The 21,064-nt window shown below is 41.8% G+C and overlaps 1 protein-coding gene across 1 annotated transcript in view; it reads right to left on the bottom strand.

The window, feature by feature from the left end:
* LOC106656392 (potassium/sodium hyperpolarization-activated cyclic nucleotide-gated channel 1-like) overlaps nucleotides 1–21,064 on the bottom strand; it is a 93,044-nt gene that overhangs the window by 21,265 nt on the left and 50,715 nt on the right. Inside the window, exon 7 of the mRNA XM_014377343.2 lies at nucleotides 5,881–6,021. Coding sequence (XP_014232829.1) covers nucleotides 5,881–6,021 — 141 coding nt within the window. The remainder of the gene's footprint in view (nucleotides 1–5,880; nucleotides 6,022–21,064) is intronic.

Below are 21,064 nucleotides of genomic sequence, written 5' to 3' on the forward strand. Positions count from 1 at the left end.
CCCCCCCCCCCCCCATCATCCCCCCTTGCGTGCATCCCAGCGCTCACACACACGCACACACACAAGAGTTCAATGAAACGAATGTTATTTACTCCGCTGCGCGCACGCGTTAAAGCAGTTTTATATAAAGCCTCGCTCTGCGTCGTCCATAAACGCGCTCGAATCACGTAAGAATATTTACATACACACGCAAATATATAAACAGAAAAATATATTTCCATTTCGTGTAACGAGTGCCAGCCTCGGCCCACCTGTATGCCGTATACTCATTTTCTTGGTTCAACGAGCATTCCATAACCATAGTATATACGCGAGCTTGTAATAATTAACGTCGCGCCCGCTTGGCAACTTACTGACTCGACGACGACGAAAAAAGAGAGAGAAAAAAAATTATAAAAACACCCTCCTCTTTTTCTCTCTCTCTCCTTCTTCCCTTTTATTTTTCTTCGTTTTGTTTCTCATTCGACGCGAAAAAGCTTTTAAAATAAGTTTTTTTTTCGCACTGCTCGCTCTCTTCGCTTCTTATATACACGCGCGTGTACACACATACACGCACACACACACACGTAAATACATGGCACGCATACACGTCGTATTCACGCATAGTTGTATTATGTTCGCATCAATGTATACGCTACTCGGGCATATATAGCATACAGAATCTCTTCGCCGATCTCTTTTTCTCTAAGTGCCTTTTCACCCTTTATGCTCTCGCGCTTCGATGTCATTTTTTAACCCACCTTCTCTCTCTCTCTCTCTCCTCCTACACCCGTCTTTTTTCAACACCATATGACGCAGCGTTTATATTGTGCGACGTTTTTGCAAGCTCGTTGTTGAATTTTCTCACCCGCACGCATAATAAATCTGATTTTTAATTTCTTAACTTATCGAAACGTGCCACTTTTTTTTATTCAAGATCGAGCTTGCTCGTCTTCTCAAAATTGTTCAACGGCAAAAAAAGCTCCGACTCTCGACGACGAGAATTTCCTTTTTCCCTCGCAAAACGAGGAGAATAATAATCGTAACGCCGCCGGGTCGTTAGTTGCATTATGTACGGCGAAGAAAATAATATTTCGTCAGATTTATGATGTACCGACGACTACAGCGACGAGAAATATAAAGAATAAAAGTTGATAACGCGTTAAACTTTATCTCGAAGAACGTCATTATGCTACTTTGCTTCGTTTTTCCTTCTCTCTCTCTTTACGACGAGGAAAAGAAAGAATAATAAAAGCGTGTAAAATTAGTGCTTTTTACGTTGCGAAAGGGAGATAGAAAACGAAGGAAAATTGCAAATGTACGACGATCACAGCTCCACCGTGTCTCGATGTTAAAAATATCATACACGATGATCGCAAACGTATAAATTGCAGTAAATAAGTGACAAACCGGGGGTGTGATTTATGCGCGCGCTGTTATAATTTATGCTCGCGATATTAGATTTCTGCTTTTAGGCAATCGTATACCGCTACGCATAATATGTATAACTCGCGGCGTGATTTATTGCGCGCGTCGTGTTTTCGGCGTACGCCGCGAGTATAAGCCATACACACGCACGCATCAGCAGACACGCGGGTGAAATTACTATGATTAATCCATCGGCTTTGATTGAATTAAGAATTAAGAGAACTATAGCGTGCGAGAACGAGCCACGAAGCTAATACACGACGTATGCGCGAGAACGAAACAAAAGGATTACCCATTCAAGAACTGGGATTAACAATATAAGGGTCGTATACAATATGCGTATGCTCCAGTTTTGAACGAAATCGTAATAATAACGATCGAGCTAAAAATGAATCTCGACCGCGACACTACGACGCTGACGATGCAGCTTTTATGCATCATCGTTGCGCGCAGCAGCGGTTTACGGTTGATATATATATTTTTTTTTTGTATTCATCGCGCACATCGAGAATATAATTTATAATACAGAGGGGAGTATATACAGCGCGGAGATGGAAGGCGCATCTAATGAAATCCGAAGCGTGAAAAACGAGCCCGCATAAACGTTTGACGGTTTAAGTACTCGGAAAATCGTTAATGTCGTCGCGCGTCTTCGAGAGAGATCCGATCACAGGTCGATCGTAAACGGGAGATCTCTCCTTATCTTTTTTTTTGTCGTGAATTTTTATCTACGTACGTGTATATGTACCACTGCGAAATGAGTTCTTTTGTTCTTTAGTGCGCGAAATAACCGCGAGCGGCAACGATACACGCGTCACGCTCCACATCCGAGCGGCCCAGAGAGAGAGATCACGTAATAAATGCCTGTCACGCTTATAAATATACGATTGTAAAGTGGGTCTCTCTCCTTTTTTTTTGTCTTTTTTTCGGAGGAGGCTTTGCAGAGAGGATTTATGTAAGGGGCGCGCAGAGCCACCACGATCCGCGCGTAAAATTGCACAGATAATTTTCCTTCTTTTTTTTTGTACGCTTTTCGGCTGAATGATTTCGCTGTGTTCATAACTCTCTTAATCGGAGTCAATCGTATATTATCATGAAATTTCGTGTCATTTCTCTCTCTCCACCCCCCCCCCTTTTTTTTTGTTTCAGTACAAAGAGACACGAGCTGAATTCGCGAGTGTGTCTCTATCCATTAAATTGCGTCGAGCACTGAGCTACGGGAAAATTTTACGACTCGCTCACGCGCGCATTCGAGCTTTACGTTGTTTACGCGCGCGTCCGCGCTCGAAGAGCGAAATACAGACGGTATATAAAACGAAAAGGATTCCTCGCGGCGCGAAACGTATACGTGTTGTTCTTCGCGCAAAAATCTCTTTGGATGCTAATTTATACTTTGGGGAATAGCCGTATAAAAAAAAAAATAACGAAAAGAAGAAGAGAAGACGTATAAAATATTTCGTCGACGCGGCACGCGCGCAACGTATGTTAAACTGGACATTCGATGGGTCTACTAATCTTTGTCATTTCCGAAAAATCGTTTTTTGTGTATGTACTGCATTTTTGAAATGTTTATACATTAGCATCTCGTAGAGATATCCTCTCACGATTTTTATTCAAGTTTAAGCTGTGAATCCGAAGCTGCTCAAGTACGCGGTTTCGATTCTATCAAATAAATAAATAAATAAACAGATTAGATTCATTTAATTTTCAATGATTAGGTTAATTTAGGTCGTCGCGTAATTTAGGTAATGATTAGGTTAATAAATTTTCAATTTTTTCACTGGTGATACCATTTTTTTGAATATAATAATTATAAGAACTCTTGTGATTTGTGTCTACAAGTAATGAATTATTTAATTTTATTATATTATTATTTTATTTATTATATTAATTTTTTCATAATTTTCAGAAAATTCTTGTGATAGCTTTGAAGCTCTAGTTAACAAGGTGGCCTCACCTCCGGCATTTCAACTAGCGTATCATCCACGCAGTTGCCTTCAAACGGGCAGTCAATCGCTTTTAAGTCTAAGCCCAGACAAATACGTATCTCTCGGATGTACTGTTTTTTTTTAAATCCATTATGCTGTAATTCGAGCAAAGAAGTATGAAAATCAGTATTAAATAGTAAGCTTCATCTCTTTTACGAACCATTCTATAACAGGCGATGTACGGAGTTTTTCCCAGATTCGTTTTTAGAATGAACTTAAATTGTTCTAGCGGATACTCATAACCCGGATTGATATCGTTCCTAAAATACTTCCAGGGTTGATATTCGTCTAAAAGTTCTACGGTTTTTCCGAAGTACGTTACCGCGTTGTGCATGTCTTCTCTGTCAATTGAACAACGGCCATGTTTGTTATATTCATCTCTTCGGAATTCGTTGTGAGGTGTGTAACTGTACGAAAGCCACTTTTCGTTTAGTTCACGCTCCAATTTTTTATTTTGTTTCAAATAAGACGCGACATCATCTTCCGTTATTTTTTTACCAAGTTTTCGAGGGTCGTCGCCTGTTTTTTTGTGTGGCCACAACCCGTGAATTGTCCAATTTGTCAATGTTGGTATTTCACATTCGGAGCACTTCTTATTGATCGCTTTCAGCAGGTCTTCTGTTTTTTTGTGTTTTTCGAACCAACAGATGGTCTGAGGCCACATTAACGCTAAACGGAAGGAGTCGTAATTTCTGACCACATTCCCTACCTTGAAAATATCTTTCAACTTTTCAAGGAAGTCCTTATTTTTGTTACTTTGCAACAAAAGTATTTTAAGAGTTATTATTGATGAAATCTTATGAAGTTTTATCGTACTTACATTATTTCTCGACTTTGACAAGTGAAAAATACATCGCCGATGATTATGAAGATGAAAATTGCAACTGAATAGTGAACTATCATCGTTATTACTTTTCAAAAGTACTGCTAAAATTGAAAGGGGCACATATACACCTTAAAATTCGATTCATTTTTCATTTTAGAACGGATTTTGCTTCTACTTCACACTGCATTTTTTTAACTACAAATTTTCGCGTTTTTGGTAAACCTTTTTTTTTTAATGAGTTAAATTGCCATATATTTTAGAGTAAACCGTTTGAGCCATCGTGCAAAATTATGCTAAAGTGTTTTTGCAGAGTAACCTACGGTTCCAATCACCTCAGCCAAGGTCTCGATCGTAACCATTGATGTTCCACAGAAGTTTACGCCACCCGGGCCGTGTGCAGCTCAATCGGTTCACTCTAAAACTTACGGTAAAACGCAAAAGAAGAAATAATTCAATTTGAAGTAATTTCAGTGGAAAATCAAAATTTAGAAATTTAAAAAAATGCAATGCCAAGAAAAAAATCTCACTCAAAAATGAAATGAAGAAAAATTCAATTCCAAGGTGTGCGAGTCGCCTTAATACAACTTGAATATTGAACTTAATAAGATCGAAACTTGCTAATAATATCAGAATATTTTACTCAAGTGCATTTATAAGCTAATATTTTATTGTAAACGTGACTTTTTTATAAAAGTTGTACGTCATTCGGAGAACATAAAAATATTAAAACTATAATTGTTAGTTTTTCTACATTTTTTCCTCAAAAAATATTCCGTTGAAGTAGAAAAAAAATTATTTTTTGCATAATTTGATGATTGAAAACTTTCATAACTAGAATAAAATTTACAGTAACGTAATCACCATCGAATTTATTTTATAATTCCTTTCATGCGTATTTTTTCCACTTACTGTTAACTTCAGTTTATTCCAATTTGTTTCTTGTTTTCGAAATAAAAACGTTTTACTTCTGATTGCTGCCCCTCGACGATTATGTTATTACATGTTTGTCATTCAAAATGGCATTGCATATACAATAGACTCGAAATTTTCGAAATCTTGGCCCTTGCATTATTATTGTACTCGATTTATACGGCAGTATAATTATACGTGCACGATTCTCAATTTTCCTCATTCGTTACACGAAATACCATTTTATGACACTCACTAACACGATTACTTTATTTAGACTTTATTTCCTACGGTATGAGAGCTTTAGACAATGTTGGAGAATTACTCGTGGAAAATCGGCGAAAATAGGTATTGGCAATTGTAGACAAGATTTAGACATCTGTCGTCGGGCTCTAAAGCGTTTTGTTATTGTTTGTAGGCCATAAACTAGTAGTCTAATGGTCTGGAGCAAGGGATTATGTTAAAAAGATTTTTGCAACTCAAATTTATTAGTGCGGTTCTTGCGCTATATGAAGGCGATATATAGTCGTTTGTGCGAGCTCACAGCTTTACGAGCTGTTGAAGAGATATCAGAAGTTTAGCCAAGCCACGTGAGACCAACTTGGATTTTGAATAAAAAAAAAATCGATGGTTTCTTCTTTTTATTACCATGCGCAGTGAGTAAAAAAATAAAAAATGGTAACGTCTTCGATAACAAGATTTATGCCTGCGTAATATACTAATATAGAAAAAAAATAATCTGAGACTGACCTGGCAAACAGCTGACGGCTTTCTCCTCGTCCGAGCACTTTTGCGTCAGCCAGAGATAATCGAACCACTTGATGACCTTGACTTGCAGATGATTCGGCACGCGCCTCATTCTCATGTAGGTCTTGACGCCGTCGAGTTTGGCTGCAACAGAGTAAAAGGAGAAAGAGAGAGATAAGTACGAATTCCAGGTCGTTAGTCAAATCCGCGCTTCATTGAACGATCATCGTCACACGGACACATACGTAAATCGCTGAATAATCGTCGAGTAATAAAAGCTTCGTCTCCCTTATTTTTTTTTTTTTTTTGCTCTCGCGCAAACTTAGTTCCGCGGAAATTTCCGACGAACGAAAAAGAAAAAACGAGAGCCAGCGACCAAAGAGAGGACGCAGCGATGCGATTAAAGCGTTATATTTCGCTTTATATGTATTATATTATACACGTATATACTGGGCGGGCTTTCAAGCGCGCACAGCTCGAGCTTCGCTTGGGTATAATCCATCATAATCCCCTTTTTTTCCATGTATATATACGAGGGATATTTTATACATATATGTATACGCGTGTGCAGGAGAGCGATGGGTACCATAAAGGCCCCCCGAACGATAAGGTGCAACGCGCGTGATTTAATAAATTATTCTCCGCAAACGACTCGCGTATACGGTTTTATGTGATACGCGTCGAGCTGGATGCGGCGCTGCTGCGATCGACGCGCGTGGGCATCGCCGCGTAAAGGCGACCTATACCCTTTTGTATTTATATATCGATTTCACCTTTGTAATAAAAAAAAAAAACAGACTATATAAGCCGCTGAAAAGTGACGGGCAATTCATCTTAAAATTACGCTTATATCGCAACGGTAAAGTTGCCGGCCGATTTTCAATGAATATTTACGCATGAACTTTCAACTCGGGTTAACGCACGAGTGCGAGCGCGGCGTATGCTCTCATCGACGTAAAAGGGTATTTCCGCGATCGAGAAAACACTCGAATACAAGAGGAAAAGGGGGCAGGGGGCGGGGAATAAAAACGTCTTGCGTTTCATGGGCTACTTAGCAGGAGTTTCCATTATTTTTATTAGTCTTAATAGCGATGCGCATATCGACGCTGTTAAGGAAGAGTAGCACGTTTCTATACATTTTTAAATGTAAACGTGCTAGTCTTCCTTAACAGCGTCGATATAGACACGAGTGTACATACATTTTATTGCGCGCACATCTAGGATAGCCGTTACACTCGCAGCTATCTACGTAAGTATGAGACTCGTTTCATTTTTTTCTCTTAAGATAAATAATCTAAAAATTTATATCCCTAACGCTCGTTACTGTAAAGATCCGTAGGCAATTAACTACGCTATTTTACCGCGGCGAATAATTCTTGATATCCGTATTATATAGCTCGCTCTCTTTATATTACGGATCGAGATCTCGAGTAAAGGCAAAAAATGATTTGTACACGGACGCGCGTAAGAGCGCGCGAGCTCAGGCAAATGGTGTTTGCGTACGACCCACGAGCAAACACTTATATCCATCAATTTTTATGATTTTTTTTTCCACGCTCGATCGTTTGTATTTATGCTATATAACGCGTATACCCGCGTGTGTGCACGAGTGTACTCGTAAAAAAAAACTGCGCGCAGTGACAACCGGACTATCGCGCGCGGCGCTACTATTTATTATTTTTATTTTTTTTTTGTCGTCTTTCACGGTGAAAACTCGCTGCGCGCGTAACAATATGGGTTGATTCGCGCGCGTCTGTATACGTATGCGCACGCACGATCGCGCCTCGCGGAGTTTTTAATTTCGTCAAACAATCAAATGCGCTTTATCGATACAATATACGCCCATCAGCGCGTGTCACGTTTACAGACGCGCGCGCCCGGGCGCGATTATTAAATATCCCTTTTTCCATTCATTGCAGAGAGAGAGAGACGGACACGGACGAATTTTTTTATTTTTGGCTTTTTCTTTTCATATATATTTTCCAAAAAACATAGCCATTAGTCTTGCGAAATATACGCGCGCGTCAAAAGTTTTTGATTTTTTTTTTTTTTTTTTTTAATANTTTTTTTTTTTTTTTTTTGTAATAACGGCACGGCGCTTATTATCCTCCCCGGTGGCCACCACACGCATCGCGAGCGGACAAAAAAGTTTTTCACCGCGCCTGAAAACGGGGGGAATAAAGCCCCTGGGCCGACTCGGCATCGGCAGCAGTGGAAGCTGGAGCTAGATTTAATCCTATTAGCCGCTTGGCGCGCGCAGCGAAGCTGTCAAAAAATCCATATCCTATTTTTCAAAGCTTCGACGCGGCTCGCGCGCATTTACGATTCCATTCCGCGAATGTAATATATAGGTAGCTCAATCAATCTTATGACGTTTCGCAGATCGTCGGCGGCGATGCTTGTATGTATACCGAGATCGAACTAAGATCGAACAGCGAGAATAATTAATTATGAGTTGCACATTGGGCGCGACGCGTAGTACGTCGCGTCGTGACGATATATACGACAAAACAACAAAACATATTTGTATGTACGCTCACTTTGGTCGTTACAAATGATGTGTATGCAACAAAAGGAAGCTCGTATACAAGGTGCGTGAAAAGGCTTCATTTTCTATCGCATATCGATACGCATCGACGAAGAGGAAACGTGTCCATCGAGTCAAGTGAATACATTGCGCTATTTTGCTCTCTTTTTCGGCTCCTTCGCCACCGGAACTTTTGGGGTAAACGATTCGCCCACATATAGAGCATGGATCAATGAGAAAAAAATAACAAGACACGCGCCCTGTTTGCCCGATGCGCGGCGCACACTTCTCTGCGAGGCGTGCGTGTGCATGTGCCACGATGCGACAAAAAAAAAACGAGGCAACATGCTGCTGCGCAGCGGAACACAGAGTCGGGCAAAAAAAAAGTAAAAAAGTAAAAAAAAGTATGCATATAAAATGGTACATAAGCGAAGGCAGTTGGAATATATTTATATATTTTTTCGTACGTGTGTGCGAACGCGTGTGTTCCGCAGCGATACGGAAATCGATCCTCTTGCATACACAATCGACGGGTGAATGGTTGACGATCGGATGAATGTGTGCATGCCTCGATATATACTGTGTATTGTACAGATGCCAGGCGGGGGCGTAGATTTTTCTTTTCGAATCGATTAGACAATGAGCGTCGTTAGGAGATCGACCTACGTATGCAAAGTCATATGTTTTTCGCAAGTGAGAAACGTTGGATTTACTATTGATTTTCGGTAACTTTTACGAAAAAATGTTAGTACAGATGCAACGTTAAACAAAAGTGAAGAGTAAACTAGAGTTTAGAGAAAAAAAATATATTATTACAATAAGTAATAATGAGTAATTGCTTACTGAGTTTATTTTAATAATGTTAATACCCTATGTGGTCAATCAAAAATCTTGTAGATGAATTTTTTCAGGAAATTTTAGATCGTACGTATGTTTGGATGTCAATTGTCAGACGAAACATTAGTTAAGTTGAATAAAATAATTAGAAAAGTTCTTTTTCTGGGTGTTTCAATTTCATAAGATAGCCCCATTAATGCGCTCATTGGTATCGAACTTCGGATTCAACCGCTAGATGTCACAATTGATTCTGAACGCAAAAAAATAAAGTTTGGTACATATATTCCACGAAAATTGTGTGGGTACTTATCAGCCCGCATCTGTAATCTGAACGTATAAGAAAAACAGGTGTAGGCTCAAGTCCAATGACATGGGCTCTTATGGACCACAAATTGTTATCATCCCAGGTATAGCGGCTACATTTTTCGGATGATTTCCCAACCGATTTTCACAAGAGGACGAAAATCGTCCAAATGATACCCATCATAACGCGTCATAATAGCATTAAAAATAGATACCATTTACACGTTTTCCTTCTTCTCGTTAACTCAAAAAAATCACGCAAAAAAAAATATTTATATCCAGTGCCATCGTCGATTTTAACTATTTCACGAAACGCACGAGCCTCTACACACACACAGGCGAGCGAATCGCTCTTCAAACAAAAATATTAAAACGTTTTCGCGCGCGCTCGCACGAGACAATAATAACCACGCGCCGCGTGCGGACGACTGTATTTGTCGTTTAAAATAGCTCGTGCACGCGTGCCCGCGTTGTAATAGTAGTACGGTGCACGACGGCGGCCACTATAACGCGCCGCGGAGCTATTACTGTACTACTGCACTGCACGTGAGCGGGGCACGGCTTTTAATGGTCGCGCGGGGAGAGGTTCACTACTGCCGCTGCCGCTGCTGCACGCAGCAGTGAATCTTCAAACTTTACAGTCGCGTGCATTATTATTGTGCCGTGCGTGCGGCCGCGTAGAGGTGTAGTATCGCTTCGCGATTGCGCCCGCACACTCGCAGCTTTATATCGTGCCCATATAGATGTATTACGGCTCACGCTGCAGCGCAAATTTTATTGGTATAAATTCGAGTACTGCCCGCGGTGCGCTTACGCGAGTCCAAAGTGCCAATCGCTCGGCTGCTGTTACATATAAATGTTTGAATCGCGAAACTTAATTGTGTATACACCGCGCGTGAACCCTTTGCCATGAGTATCGTACGTAAAACGTGAAAGGTTTTTGCTTTGTACATTTGAATTTGCGCTTACACCAGCTCGTTTGCGCGATCATCGCCCAAGTTTCAATCGACCTACGTAAATGATATATACACGAGCTTTGGAGCTTTCAGCGTTTTCAATGGCCTATACACGCGTGGCGATTTTCTATTACCATTAAGCGATTTTGTGCACACGGGTCAATATTAGACCAGCTCCTTGATGAGTGCGGGATAAAATCGATTTCTCTCGAAACCCGTGTCGGACTCCGGCGCAGTAACTTCTCTTATATATTCTCCCTTACTACTCTCATCCTCCTGCTTCCTTTCTTTTCTTTCCTTTTCTCGGTGCGCGCGTCGCGCTTGGGGGAATTAAGCCGTTCTCCGGTCAATCTACTCGAAGAATCTACAACGAGAGAAGAGAGAGAGAGAAATGAGAATCGGCGATTTATACGCTCGTGTATATCTATATATACCGCCGTACTGCAGTCGCGCAGTATAAAGAGAAGAAGAGCCGTCGCGTCGACACGACGAGTAAAGCTGTAAGGAGAGCCTTGCGGGCGTTGTATATATATATCTCTATAATAGGAGCCCTGAGTAACTTCGAAGCACCTCTATACCTATATTATTATGTACCTTCTTCTGGCTTCGCGTTTACAATTTCGAGCTGCTGCAGCCGAGCGCTTACAGATAGTATAATGGTCAAGGTGAGACTCGACGCCGCCGCCAAGCTCCAACTTCCTCTATATGTATATAGTCGAGCTGGGGCAAAGTGTATTAAATCGAATGATAATGAAGCCCTTCTAATTTATCGCAAAGTTTGTGCTTTTGCCCCCCCATCCCACCGAGGCTGCGCTGCCGCGCTAACTTTTTGCGGACATAGTCGTGTTATACTTACTTTATGTACTCTTGCTTACTTCTTGGCTATTAAGGACTACTCATATTTCTATGCGTACAAAAAAACTTGTTCCTTCGTTACACAAGCAAATTACCCCCCCTTCTCTCACCCCATCTCCGTTTTTGCATTTCATGAGCGCGCCCGCGATATACATTTGAAAGTATAAAAATGTCCTTTGCACGGCGGCGTCGGGGCCTCGTAAATAGCGGGACTAAGTGAAGCTCGTTTTGCCCAATGAACTTTTCGGTCGTCGTTGCGGCGCGGGTTTAAAAAGTTTTCCTCGTCCGCGCCGATTGAGAGAGAAAGATACAGATACTACACGACATTATTATATACATACCTCGAGCCCGTCCGTAATAGTTAACGCGCGCGCGGAGCTTTTACAATGTAAATTTGCCTTGGTTTGCGCGCATAACTCGTCGTTTTATTTTTATACGACTTCATCCCCCTATTTTTGTTTCGTAAAATACACAGCGGGAGTAGCAGCAGCAGAAGTAGCAGCAGCGATGTACAAAGCGTAAGACGTACTCGAAGTTTTGCGAAAGTGCGTACCTGCGTTACAGTAAGGTATATATATTCACAAGAGCTTTTCACTCGAGCGAGACACAATTAAAACTTGTGCCGTACTGGATATATAATACGCGCCGCGTCTATGTCGTCGATGTCGTTTCCGAACGTGCATGGATTACGCGCGCATATATAAGCCATATAAAACTCCGACGTACCGTATATATATGCGTGACGAGCACGCGCATCGGCCGATGCTTCAAAACTATACCGCTGTACTTTTTCAATCGAGGATGTTGCGTTCGCTTGGTACTAGACGCTCCTTTTTTTGGTTGCTGTTTTTTTTTCTTTTCCCTTCATCGTGCGGAAAAAAAAAACTGATTGACCGACTGGCTGAAGCTCGGCGCGAGCGAGATTTTTCAACGTAAAAAAGCTCTGCGAAGATCGCATCTATCTCTACTGGTGTGCGCCGGGCGCGCGCAATTATATGCTCGTGGATCGCTCGCGTGGCCGCTGTAAAAGCGGGTGAAATACTTTTGAAAACTATCCGTCGAAAATATTTAAATCCAATCCCGCCAAGCACCGTTACTCGCTCTCTCTGTGCTCGTGCGTTTGTGTGTAAAGCTCGCCGCTGCGGTAAAAGCTCGGGCTGCGGACGGTATATACTCTTACAGCGGCAGCAACGAGCTGGTACCTACCAACCCCACTGTAATGGATCGTTCGCGCGCGCAAAAGTTTATATACACATCGCGCAAAGGGTTCTGAAAAATTAACACTATATATGTGTGTAACGCACACATACACATCATCGCACCCCCGCTGCGCGCGTGTATGCATCTCGCTTAAAAAGCCAACTGTACTTTACAATTTTCTCGTTACACGTATACGCGTTAACGCGCGCGCGCCTCTGTACGCATGCAAAAATAAAAAAGGAGGAAGTTACACCGAGTGTACGTACGCGCGAGCGCAATACTTTTTTTCCCGTCTCTCTTTTTTTTTTTGGTTCAACTCTTTTTCTCGACGTTCGAGCCTGAGCCAGCAGCGGTGGAAGCAGCAGTGGCAGCAGCAGCAGCAGCAGCAGCTGAGAGGACCAGACTGTACACGCGCGGAAAAAGAACTGCATTGCGGCGGTCTATCTATCCGCCCTGCGGTTTTTCGCACACACACACACACGTATATACCCTCCTTTTTCCCGTCTTTGTTCTTTCACGTATGTAACGTTGAAGCTGCTAGCTGCTATATGCATACGTAGCAACTAGCTACTGCGCTCACTGCGACTAACTATATATAGAGCGTCTGTATAGCACAGAGTGGAAAATCAGCAGAGAAAAGCGACAAAGGAAATTTCACCAAAAGAGAAGAGAGACGGAGGGAGGGAGAGGGTAAAAAAAAGAGAAAGGAAGGAAATCTCGCTATATCCCGCACGCACTGCGCGCAATGTCTTGTTTTCAACGCAACGGGAGGCTATATATGAGCTCGAGTAACGCGTGCTGCATACTTGTACGCATTTATGATAATAAATGTCCGTGCGTCGTTCGTTACACGCGTATAGACGACGGAATAAGCTATTACGATTTCTTGGTCGTTCGTTAAAGGGACTCGTAAGTTATGCGAATCGAAATAAAAATTTCGAGTATCGAGTATTGGCGATGCGTATAATATGAGTATTAGAGGCGTGTGCAAGTGAAAGTAAAAGACAATTATTCTACGGCCCAATTTAAGAATCGTTCTTATACTCGTCAAAAAAATTTTTCTTTTTGGAACTCCAATTCTGTTGGACGCTGTATAGCCACTTTCTTTGATGCTAACTATATCAGTATAACTCTTGCCACTATCAATTTAATAAAGAAAAAGTCACGCTTTAATGATTTCTCTCTTCGGCACGAAGATCATGAAGCAGCATCGAAGTTCGATGCGTACACAGAAGCGAGTGCGTATACGCCTGCAGTGCACGTTCCACATCCTCGCTCGCGCGTCTATATACAGAAAAAAAGAGTCACTACTGCTCGAGCTCGAGCCTCGAAATCGTGCTATTTTTACACGATTTTCGAGCTCTTGTCTTTATAGAACTATACGAGCGCAAGCTCGTCTCGTGACCATCTCTTCATAGCACGCACGACCGATCGAGTATCACAGTATACGCTTTACTTTTTGATCTCTTCCAAAGGCAATTATTTTCCGCAAAATAACCATTTTGATCGTCAAAATCGAATCGTCGATCTCGCTCGCTCGCTCGTCCTCACGGCAAAAAAGCTCGCGCAAGCTCCGCAACGCTCGTGATTAAACGCACGCGCGCCGCGTTATACGTGCCCGATTTGATAATCGATCCTTATTAGCTCTCTCGCGCGCTCGCGCGAGCTTATATGCAGCATTAACTCGCGCAAGCTCTCGAAAACTTTGAATTTCAATGCTCTCGCGAGATACCTAATATATAGCTCTATATATGTGTACGCGCGTCAAAATTGCTCGGCTCCGTGCGCTACGTCGCATATAGATATAATATGCGTTTATGCATGCCACCCGGGTTAAATTGAGAAACTCTCGCTCGCGCGTTCGAGGCACGGACGAGAAGCGGCGTGTGTATTTATACGCGTTGTAGTATACGTATATATAGAGGTATGTACTACGACGCGCGGTCCCCGGCCATGAGAAATCAACGTTCGAGGAATAAGCTATATGCCAAGGGAGGGAGAGATGTATATAAGCTAGATACCACTGCCAGTGTACGCCGCACGAGGATTAGGATTATGTACACGTGGTAAGCTGCGTTGTAGATCCTAAACCGCGTCTATGTGCGAGCGAGCGAGTGGAGAGCTTGTAGAATCTAATAGAAGCTAGAAATATACATATACGTCTACTGCTACAACGGCGGTAGAGGCCATTTCTCGGTCTCTCTCTCTCCCTCCCTTCCTCTGCGATACATACTTGCATGGAAAGTTGACTACTTGCCATATATATACCACGGCTGGTCCAACATCGCCACACGCGCCAGTATTTGATAATGTTACAAGGAGGATTCTGCGCTATAGGTATATGTGTATCATTACATGGCGGCTTGCGAACGATAATTAATTATACGCGTCTCCGTTACCTCCGGTTTTGTATACGTGCACTCGCATTTCATTACGTAATCAAGCTTTGGCGTCGACTACAAAAAAATAATAATAAAAATAATAATAATGACGATGATAATAATAATAATAATAAAATTACGCACTGTACACGCTTATTATGTACCCACGCATACGCACCAAAGATTCTGTCTTTATTATCATTCTCGCTCCCACGTCGTCTTGCACGCAGGCAAATTGAATCTCTCTCTCTTCCTCCTGTAACGCTACAAAGGACCATTACCGGAAGACTACGACGACGACGACGACTACGACGACGGCGGCGGCGAAGCTCGACGCAGTCCACGTGCCGCGAGAGCCTGGCAAGCTCAAGAAAGTTTAGCATACTTTACTCGCCGAAAAGTTTAGATTTAATCTCGTTCTATTAATGCCGCTTTCGTTTTATACTTCCTGCTCTACGCGCGCGTGTGTGTGTGTGTGTGCGCGTTGCGACGTTTTGTACCATATATAGTCACGCGCCGCGAATTATTATATGGAAAAGTTCCGCTCCGAGTATAATTAATCATTGCCTTTTTCCTTAACACACTTTTATCCTCTTCTTTCTTTTTTTTTTCTCCTCCCCTCGATCCTTCTTTCTTGATCGTTCGAGCCCTGCGACTAAACCTCCTTCAACGCTTGTCACGAGTTGCTGCGCAGGAAATTTAATGCGCGCGCGCCCGCAGCAGCAGCAGCAGCAGCTCTAGGGTCAGAATAGAGAAGAAAAAAACCTCTTTCCGTCTTATACCGACAATGAGAGACATATGTCGTTGTTTAGCCACTCACGTAATATCGATAAACCCGGCCCGGGTTATATAAGAAAAAAAAAAAATCTTTCGACGCGGCCTTTATATATAAGCATAAAAGGAGAGCTTGAGCTTCGTCGTCGTCGTCGTAGTCGCCAGCTCGTAAAAGTAAATGTCCAGGCGCCGCGTACTTACATCTATATAGATCGTACCAGTATAATGTGTATACAGCAAATATACAGATATATAAACGGCACGTGATATATATAGGATGATATATATAAAGGAAGCTAGAAACTTGCTCGCGCGCGCGCACGTCTAGCCGGATATTACGAAAAAGCAGTTGCGAGAAGATCGTCTCTCTCTCTCTCTCTCTCTTTCCCGTTCTCGTATTTAATTTAAGCATCTGACGTTTAATCCACCCATCTCCCACTTCTTCGCTTCTTCATGTTGTTATAGAGCCTCGCTCTCTCTCTCGCTCTCGTTGCACACTTCGAGTTCTAATCCTGCTTTGCTCTCTCTCTCTCAGCTTCTCTGCTCTCGGAAGAGAGAAGCTAGAATTGGCTATTAGACTATCCGAGGTTCTCTTTTAACCCATTTCGACGTTTCGCTATACATAATACACGCGCATCTAATAGGAAGGTATATAAAACGAACGACGCGAGCATCAGCTCGTGCGAAATAATTGTAAACATTTGCGCCGCGTATATATAAGATGGAAAACGATTTCGAAGAGAGAAAGTATATAATAAGAGCCACACGAGAGAGAATGCCTCGAAACTTGCTGCTGCACACAGTACAGCAGTGCGGTACGTGTCAACGCGCGCGTCGCGCCTGCACAAGAGTTTGATAATATAATAGGCAATCCGACGAGCGTGTATATAATGTTATACATAGTTTCGAATAATACGTACTCGGGGGCTCTCGGCATTGATGTTTAATCCGTATAGACTCATATATATACCCCGACGCGAAGAGAGCTGTGCTAGCTCTGCGGCTTGTTTACGCGCGTGTGTGTCGTGTATATATATTGTGTGCGGGCGCGAAAGCTATATATATACCGTCGCACTGCACTGCGGTATAGTCTACTAGTATGGCAAAGTTCAGAAATCTTGTGTGTGTATGCGCAGAGGATTATACATATAGAGCGGCTCCAAAGAGTCCAAACTTTGTCTATATGTGCATACGGACTTTGAGTGAGGAGCGACAATTTGATTTTCTCTCGTCGTCGTGCAGGTATAAGCGCATGCCGCACACGTAATATCGGGTCGTTCCGATCGTGAATATAATGCGCGTTATATTCACTGCGCGCGCGCGACGAATTTCACGCAGTATATATAATTATGAGAGCGCGAGATAATAATGTATTTTCACGAGCGGCGTTATAATATCGATATAGATATTTTGTATATGCTTATGCATTTTAAAAGGATTGCGCGCGCGCGAACGTATAAATGGAAAAGCTTGCCCGCGAGGCGATCGATCGAATGAATGTTTTTTCGTAAATACGTATATTACGCGCGGGTCCCCACTCGATGAGCTTCTGTAATGATACAGCCAACAACAATAACGATAAAAGACTTTCATCTCGAATTACGACTGCTGCAATTATCTTTTGTTTAATAATCGATAATATCGCATTTGAAAAGTGCCTCGGAGGTACACGCGCGCGCAGCGGCGGTCAGAGGTAGAGAGAGTGAGCTGGTACACATAGCTTCAAACTGAATACGTAATTACGCGGTTAATTAAGAGCTTTGATGGGTTTTCCGTGTAGCGACTTGCGCGCCTCGCTCGAGCTTTACGTTCTTTTTCTCGTGCGGAGCTTTTTTTTTCATGCAGCTGCGTGAGAGCTCGGACTCTCTATTATTATTATTATTATTATTTTTTTTTTTTGCTCCATTTTCGCTCGCTCTCGTATTCTCTTTCCGTTTTCATCAGTCGCGTGTTTGCGCGGCAGGTGTTTCGCGTTTCTCCGGTCGAAAAAGAGAAGAAAGAAGAAATGAATAAATCGAGTTCTCGAGCTTATTTTCGCTTATAAAAAATAATCGATTAGTTCGACGTATTACTTGGAATTTATATCGATGCATACACGGACAAAATATGTCGCTTACCGACCGCACAAAACTTTAGTTATTTCATTTTATTATTTTTTTTTTCCAAGGCTTTCGAAGAAAAGCTCTATGTACGCGCACACACATACGTGTATTAATTCTTCCTCGGGAGAAAAAAGCTCATTCGTAGCGAGTCACGTCGTCCACAAATCCGACGGAAACAAGCATGGCTTTGTACAGATATATAACTCAGCCCCAGTCGCTCACCCCAAAGAAGAATCTCTACGCTTTTCGTTCAATTGGAAAGTCTCTTGCTCTCTCTCTCTCTCTTTTTTTCGACGCCATTGAAAAACTTCGAATGTTGGCAAAAATCAAGCCAGTCGGCTATATAACGAGCACACACACACATGGGCAATCTGGGCAGGCGAAAGAAATAGTTTCGCGCGTTCTCTCCTCCTGTACAAAGAAGAAAAACGATTTTTCTCACACTCCTTGCCTCGAGAGGCTCTGGGCACAGTCGAATTGATTGGTGCGGTCGAAGAAAATGACCACGCACGCACGACGAATGTGTGCGCCTGGAGGGAGAAAGATGGGAAAAAAGAACCGAGCCGAATCTGCCACTCCGTGCGTGGTATATGTATGTTCTTCGAGCTCTATTTTTGCTGACTACGAGACTGTGAAACTTACCGATCGATCGCCGTTCGTCTTTCATTTGTACACATCTATATAGTCGCTATACGTGTTTTCTTTTTTTTTTCGCTTCTCGAGTGCATACGTAAATAAAGCACGAGAGTACGAAACATTTTTCTAATTTCACGTCGCAACTGCCGCACGGAAAATGGGTTATAAGAGGTTGCACGGGCCAATTGTATGCTCTTTGCGAGCGCCCATTGACCGGCCGAACGAGTGCGAGCATCGCTCGGGCGCAAAACGATAACGCTTCGTACCGTTTATAATATGTGGCCGAGACCATTGTTGTCTGTGTAATGGTGCTGTGGCACGTCGCGAGCGTCACGATCGAACGAGGTTTACGATGCGTAATATTATTCAGCAGCTTCCGCGCTCGAGGCCGCTATACGTTATTGTTGTCACGTTGATATGGTGAACGACGATTTGGCTATTTTTTAGAAGATTTTTAAAATTATTTTACAAATTATCCTATAATTAAGTGTCAGCTTTGGGCACTATTTTACATAATTTCAAAATCCCACATTTGAATGTTTCAAATAACGAAATACTTTTCAAAGTTATTTCAGAATATTTTTAGAATTCTGTAAAACAGCATGATAGAAAGTTTAAATATTTTATAATATTTCATATTAATATTTTCTCCTCGGGTGATAAAAGTATTTCAGAAATGTTTAAAATTTGTAAACATTTTATTCAAAAATATTTCGAAAATGGCTTGAATAGCACTTTAAAAACATCTTGAATATGAGATTTTGCTGTTAAGGTGCAAAGACTCAATTGTATCGGAATAAACTAGTTAGTACTTTGTAACGACATTTCGATGCAAGAACCACTAACAATTCCAGAAACTGACCATAAATTTATAATATAAGTAAATATAAGTAAAAAACTTTATTTCTTCACGTTTGGATTCGATTATGACATCTGGCGGAGAATTTTAAAGCTGGTTGCCAATAATAACAGCACATTTAATAGATTTCCCTTATACTATCCATGACTAATTGGTTTTTTTTACGGTAAATAATTCATGATACCTCATCATTTATCATTATTTATAAACAAATACCTACAAAAAACAATATTAAGATTATAATTTACAGATTAAAATGAAGACTTTTGCAACTCAAAACGTCGACTGATCATAGCGCCCGATGGACTCTGTCTCTATAGAGTGTATATTTTTACGACTTTTGCGCTCGTCTTCAACTCAACATACCTAACGCGCTTAAAGAAGTTTCACTTGAAAAAAATCATTATGAAGTCGAACCGAAAAAATTGCTCTGCTGCGTAATACTATCATAATCTCTCCGTCACCTTATTTTTGCATCCAATGAGTACTACAGCTAACAAATCAAGAGAAACGCGTATCCCAGCTTTGATAAATGGTAATACACCCATGAACACGTTTCGGAAAGAATCGCGAACACGTATTACACGATGCTCCAAGTACGCCCGCGCGTACAGTACATTTGCAAAACGTTTCTTTTCTTTCGTCAAAAGAGCCGCGCGTACGTATACATATGATAGGAGCTGAGCGAAGAAAACTTGACAATTTTTACGTGCGCAATATGTATGGAAACCATACGTACGCAGGGACTTCTGAAGCTGTACCATACATGTGATAAACGAGATACAGCGTCGTGTCGAGTCGTGGTGCGCATCACACACACACGCGCGTAAAACGCAGAATATATGCGCGCGGAAGAAGTGCGGCAACGAAAGAGACTAAGATTGATATTAATAGAGAACGGCAAAAAAGGTGAGCTCGTGGGACGATTTTTTAAAACGCGCGACACGCGATATAACGCCGTTACACGCGCGTGGATCGGCCGGAAGTTTTCGCTACTTTACAAAAGAAAAAAAAGAAGGGGAGAAGGAAGGTTTACACGTATAATCTCGCCCTGCGCATATATATACGCGGATACCGGTAAAAAAGACACACACGCATACGCAGGAGGTTATATCCATGTGGGAATTTAGAGACACTCGACAAAAAAGCACATAAGCTTTTGAGTATAATCCCTGTCACGCGGTACGGCGCGCGTTATGCAATTTGTTCAAGAATTGTAAAGATGACGTATTCGAGAGACTAATTGGCTATTTAATCGACAATAAGATGAGAATTAAGCAGTTGAAGAAATCGCCGTACAGCTTTTCGCTCAAGAGAGAAAGATACGGTCGACTTTTATCTTCCGCACGACGACTCTCATACATATACGCAGAGAAGGTATTTTAACACGCGCGCGGAAATAGTTGGGCTATATACGCGAAAGCTTATAACCATCATTTATATTGTCATTGAAGACAGAAAGACGAGCAGGAAGAAAAGGGACAGGGCCAAGAGAAGAGAGAATATTATGGCATTCTATATGTAAAAAAGTCATGCATCCCCCGCATTATGAATTATTCATCGGAACTTGAAGATTCAAGAATAGGAAATATAACCGAGGGAAGAAAAGAGATTTGATGCCGTAGAGTATAAGAAAAAGAGAGAGAGAGCTAAGGAGCGCGCATTACGTGTGCCAAGATTTTTTGCATCGATACTGTTCGGTCGCTTCTTCCTTTTTTTTGCGAAAAGAAGAAGCGCGCGGATAATGTAAAGAAATT

This window comes from Trichogramma pretiosum, unplaced genomic scaffold, assembly GCF_000599845.2.
Source record: "Trichogramma pretiosum strain Unisexual culture from Peru unplaced genomic scaffold, Tpre_2.0 scaffold10, whole genome shotgun sequence".
Taxonomy (NCBI): Eukaryota; Metazoa; Arthropoda; class Insecta; order Hymenoptera; family Trichogrammatidae; genus Trichogramma; species Trichogramma pretiosum.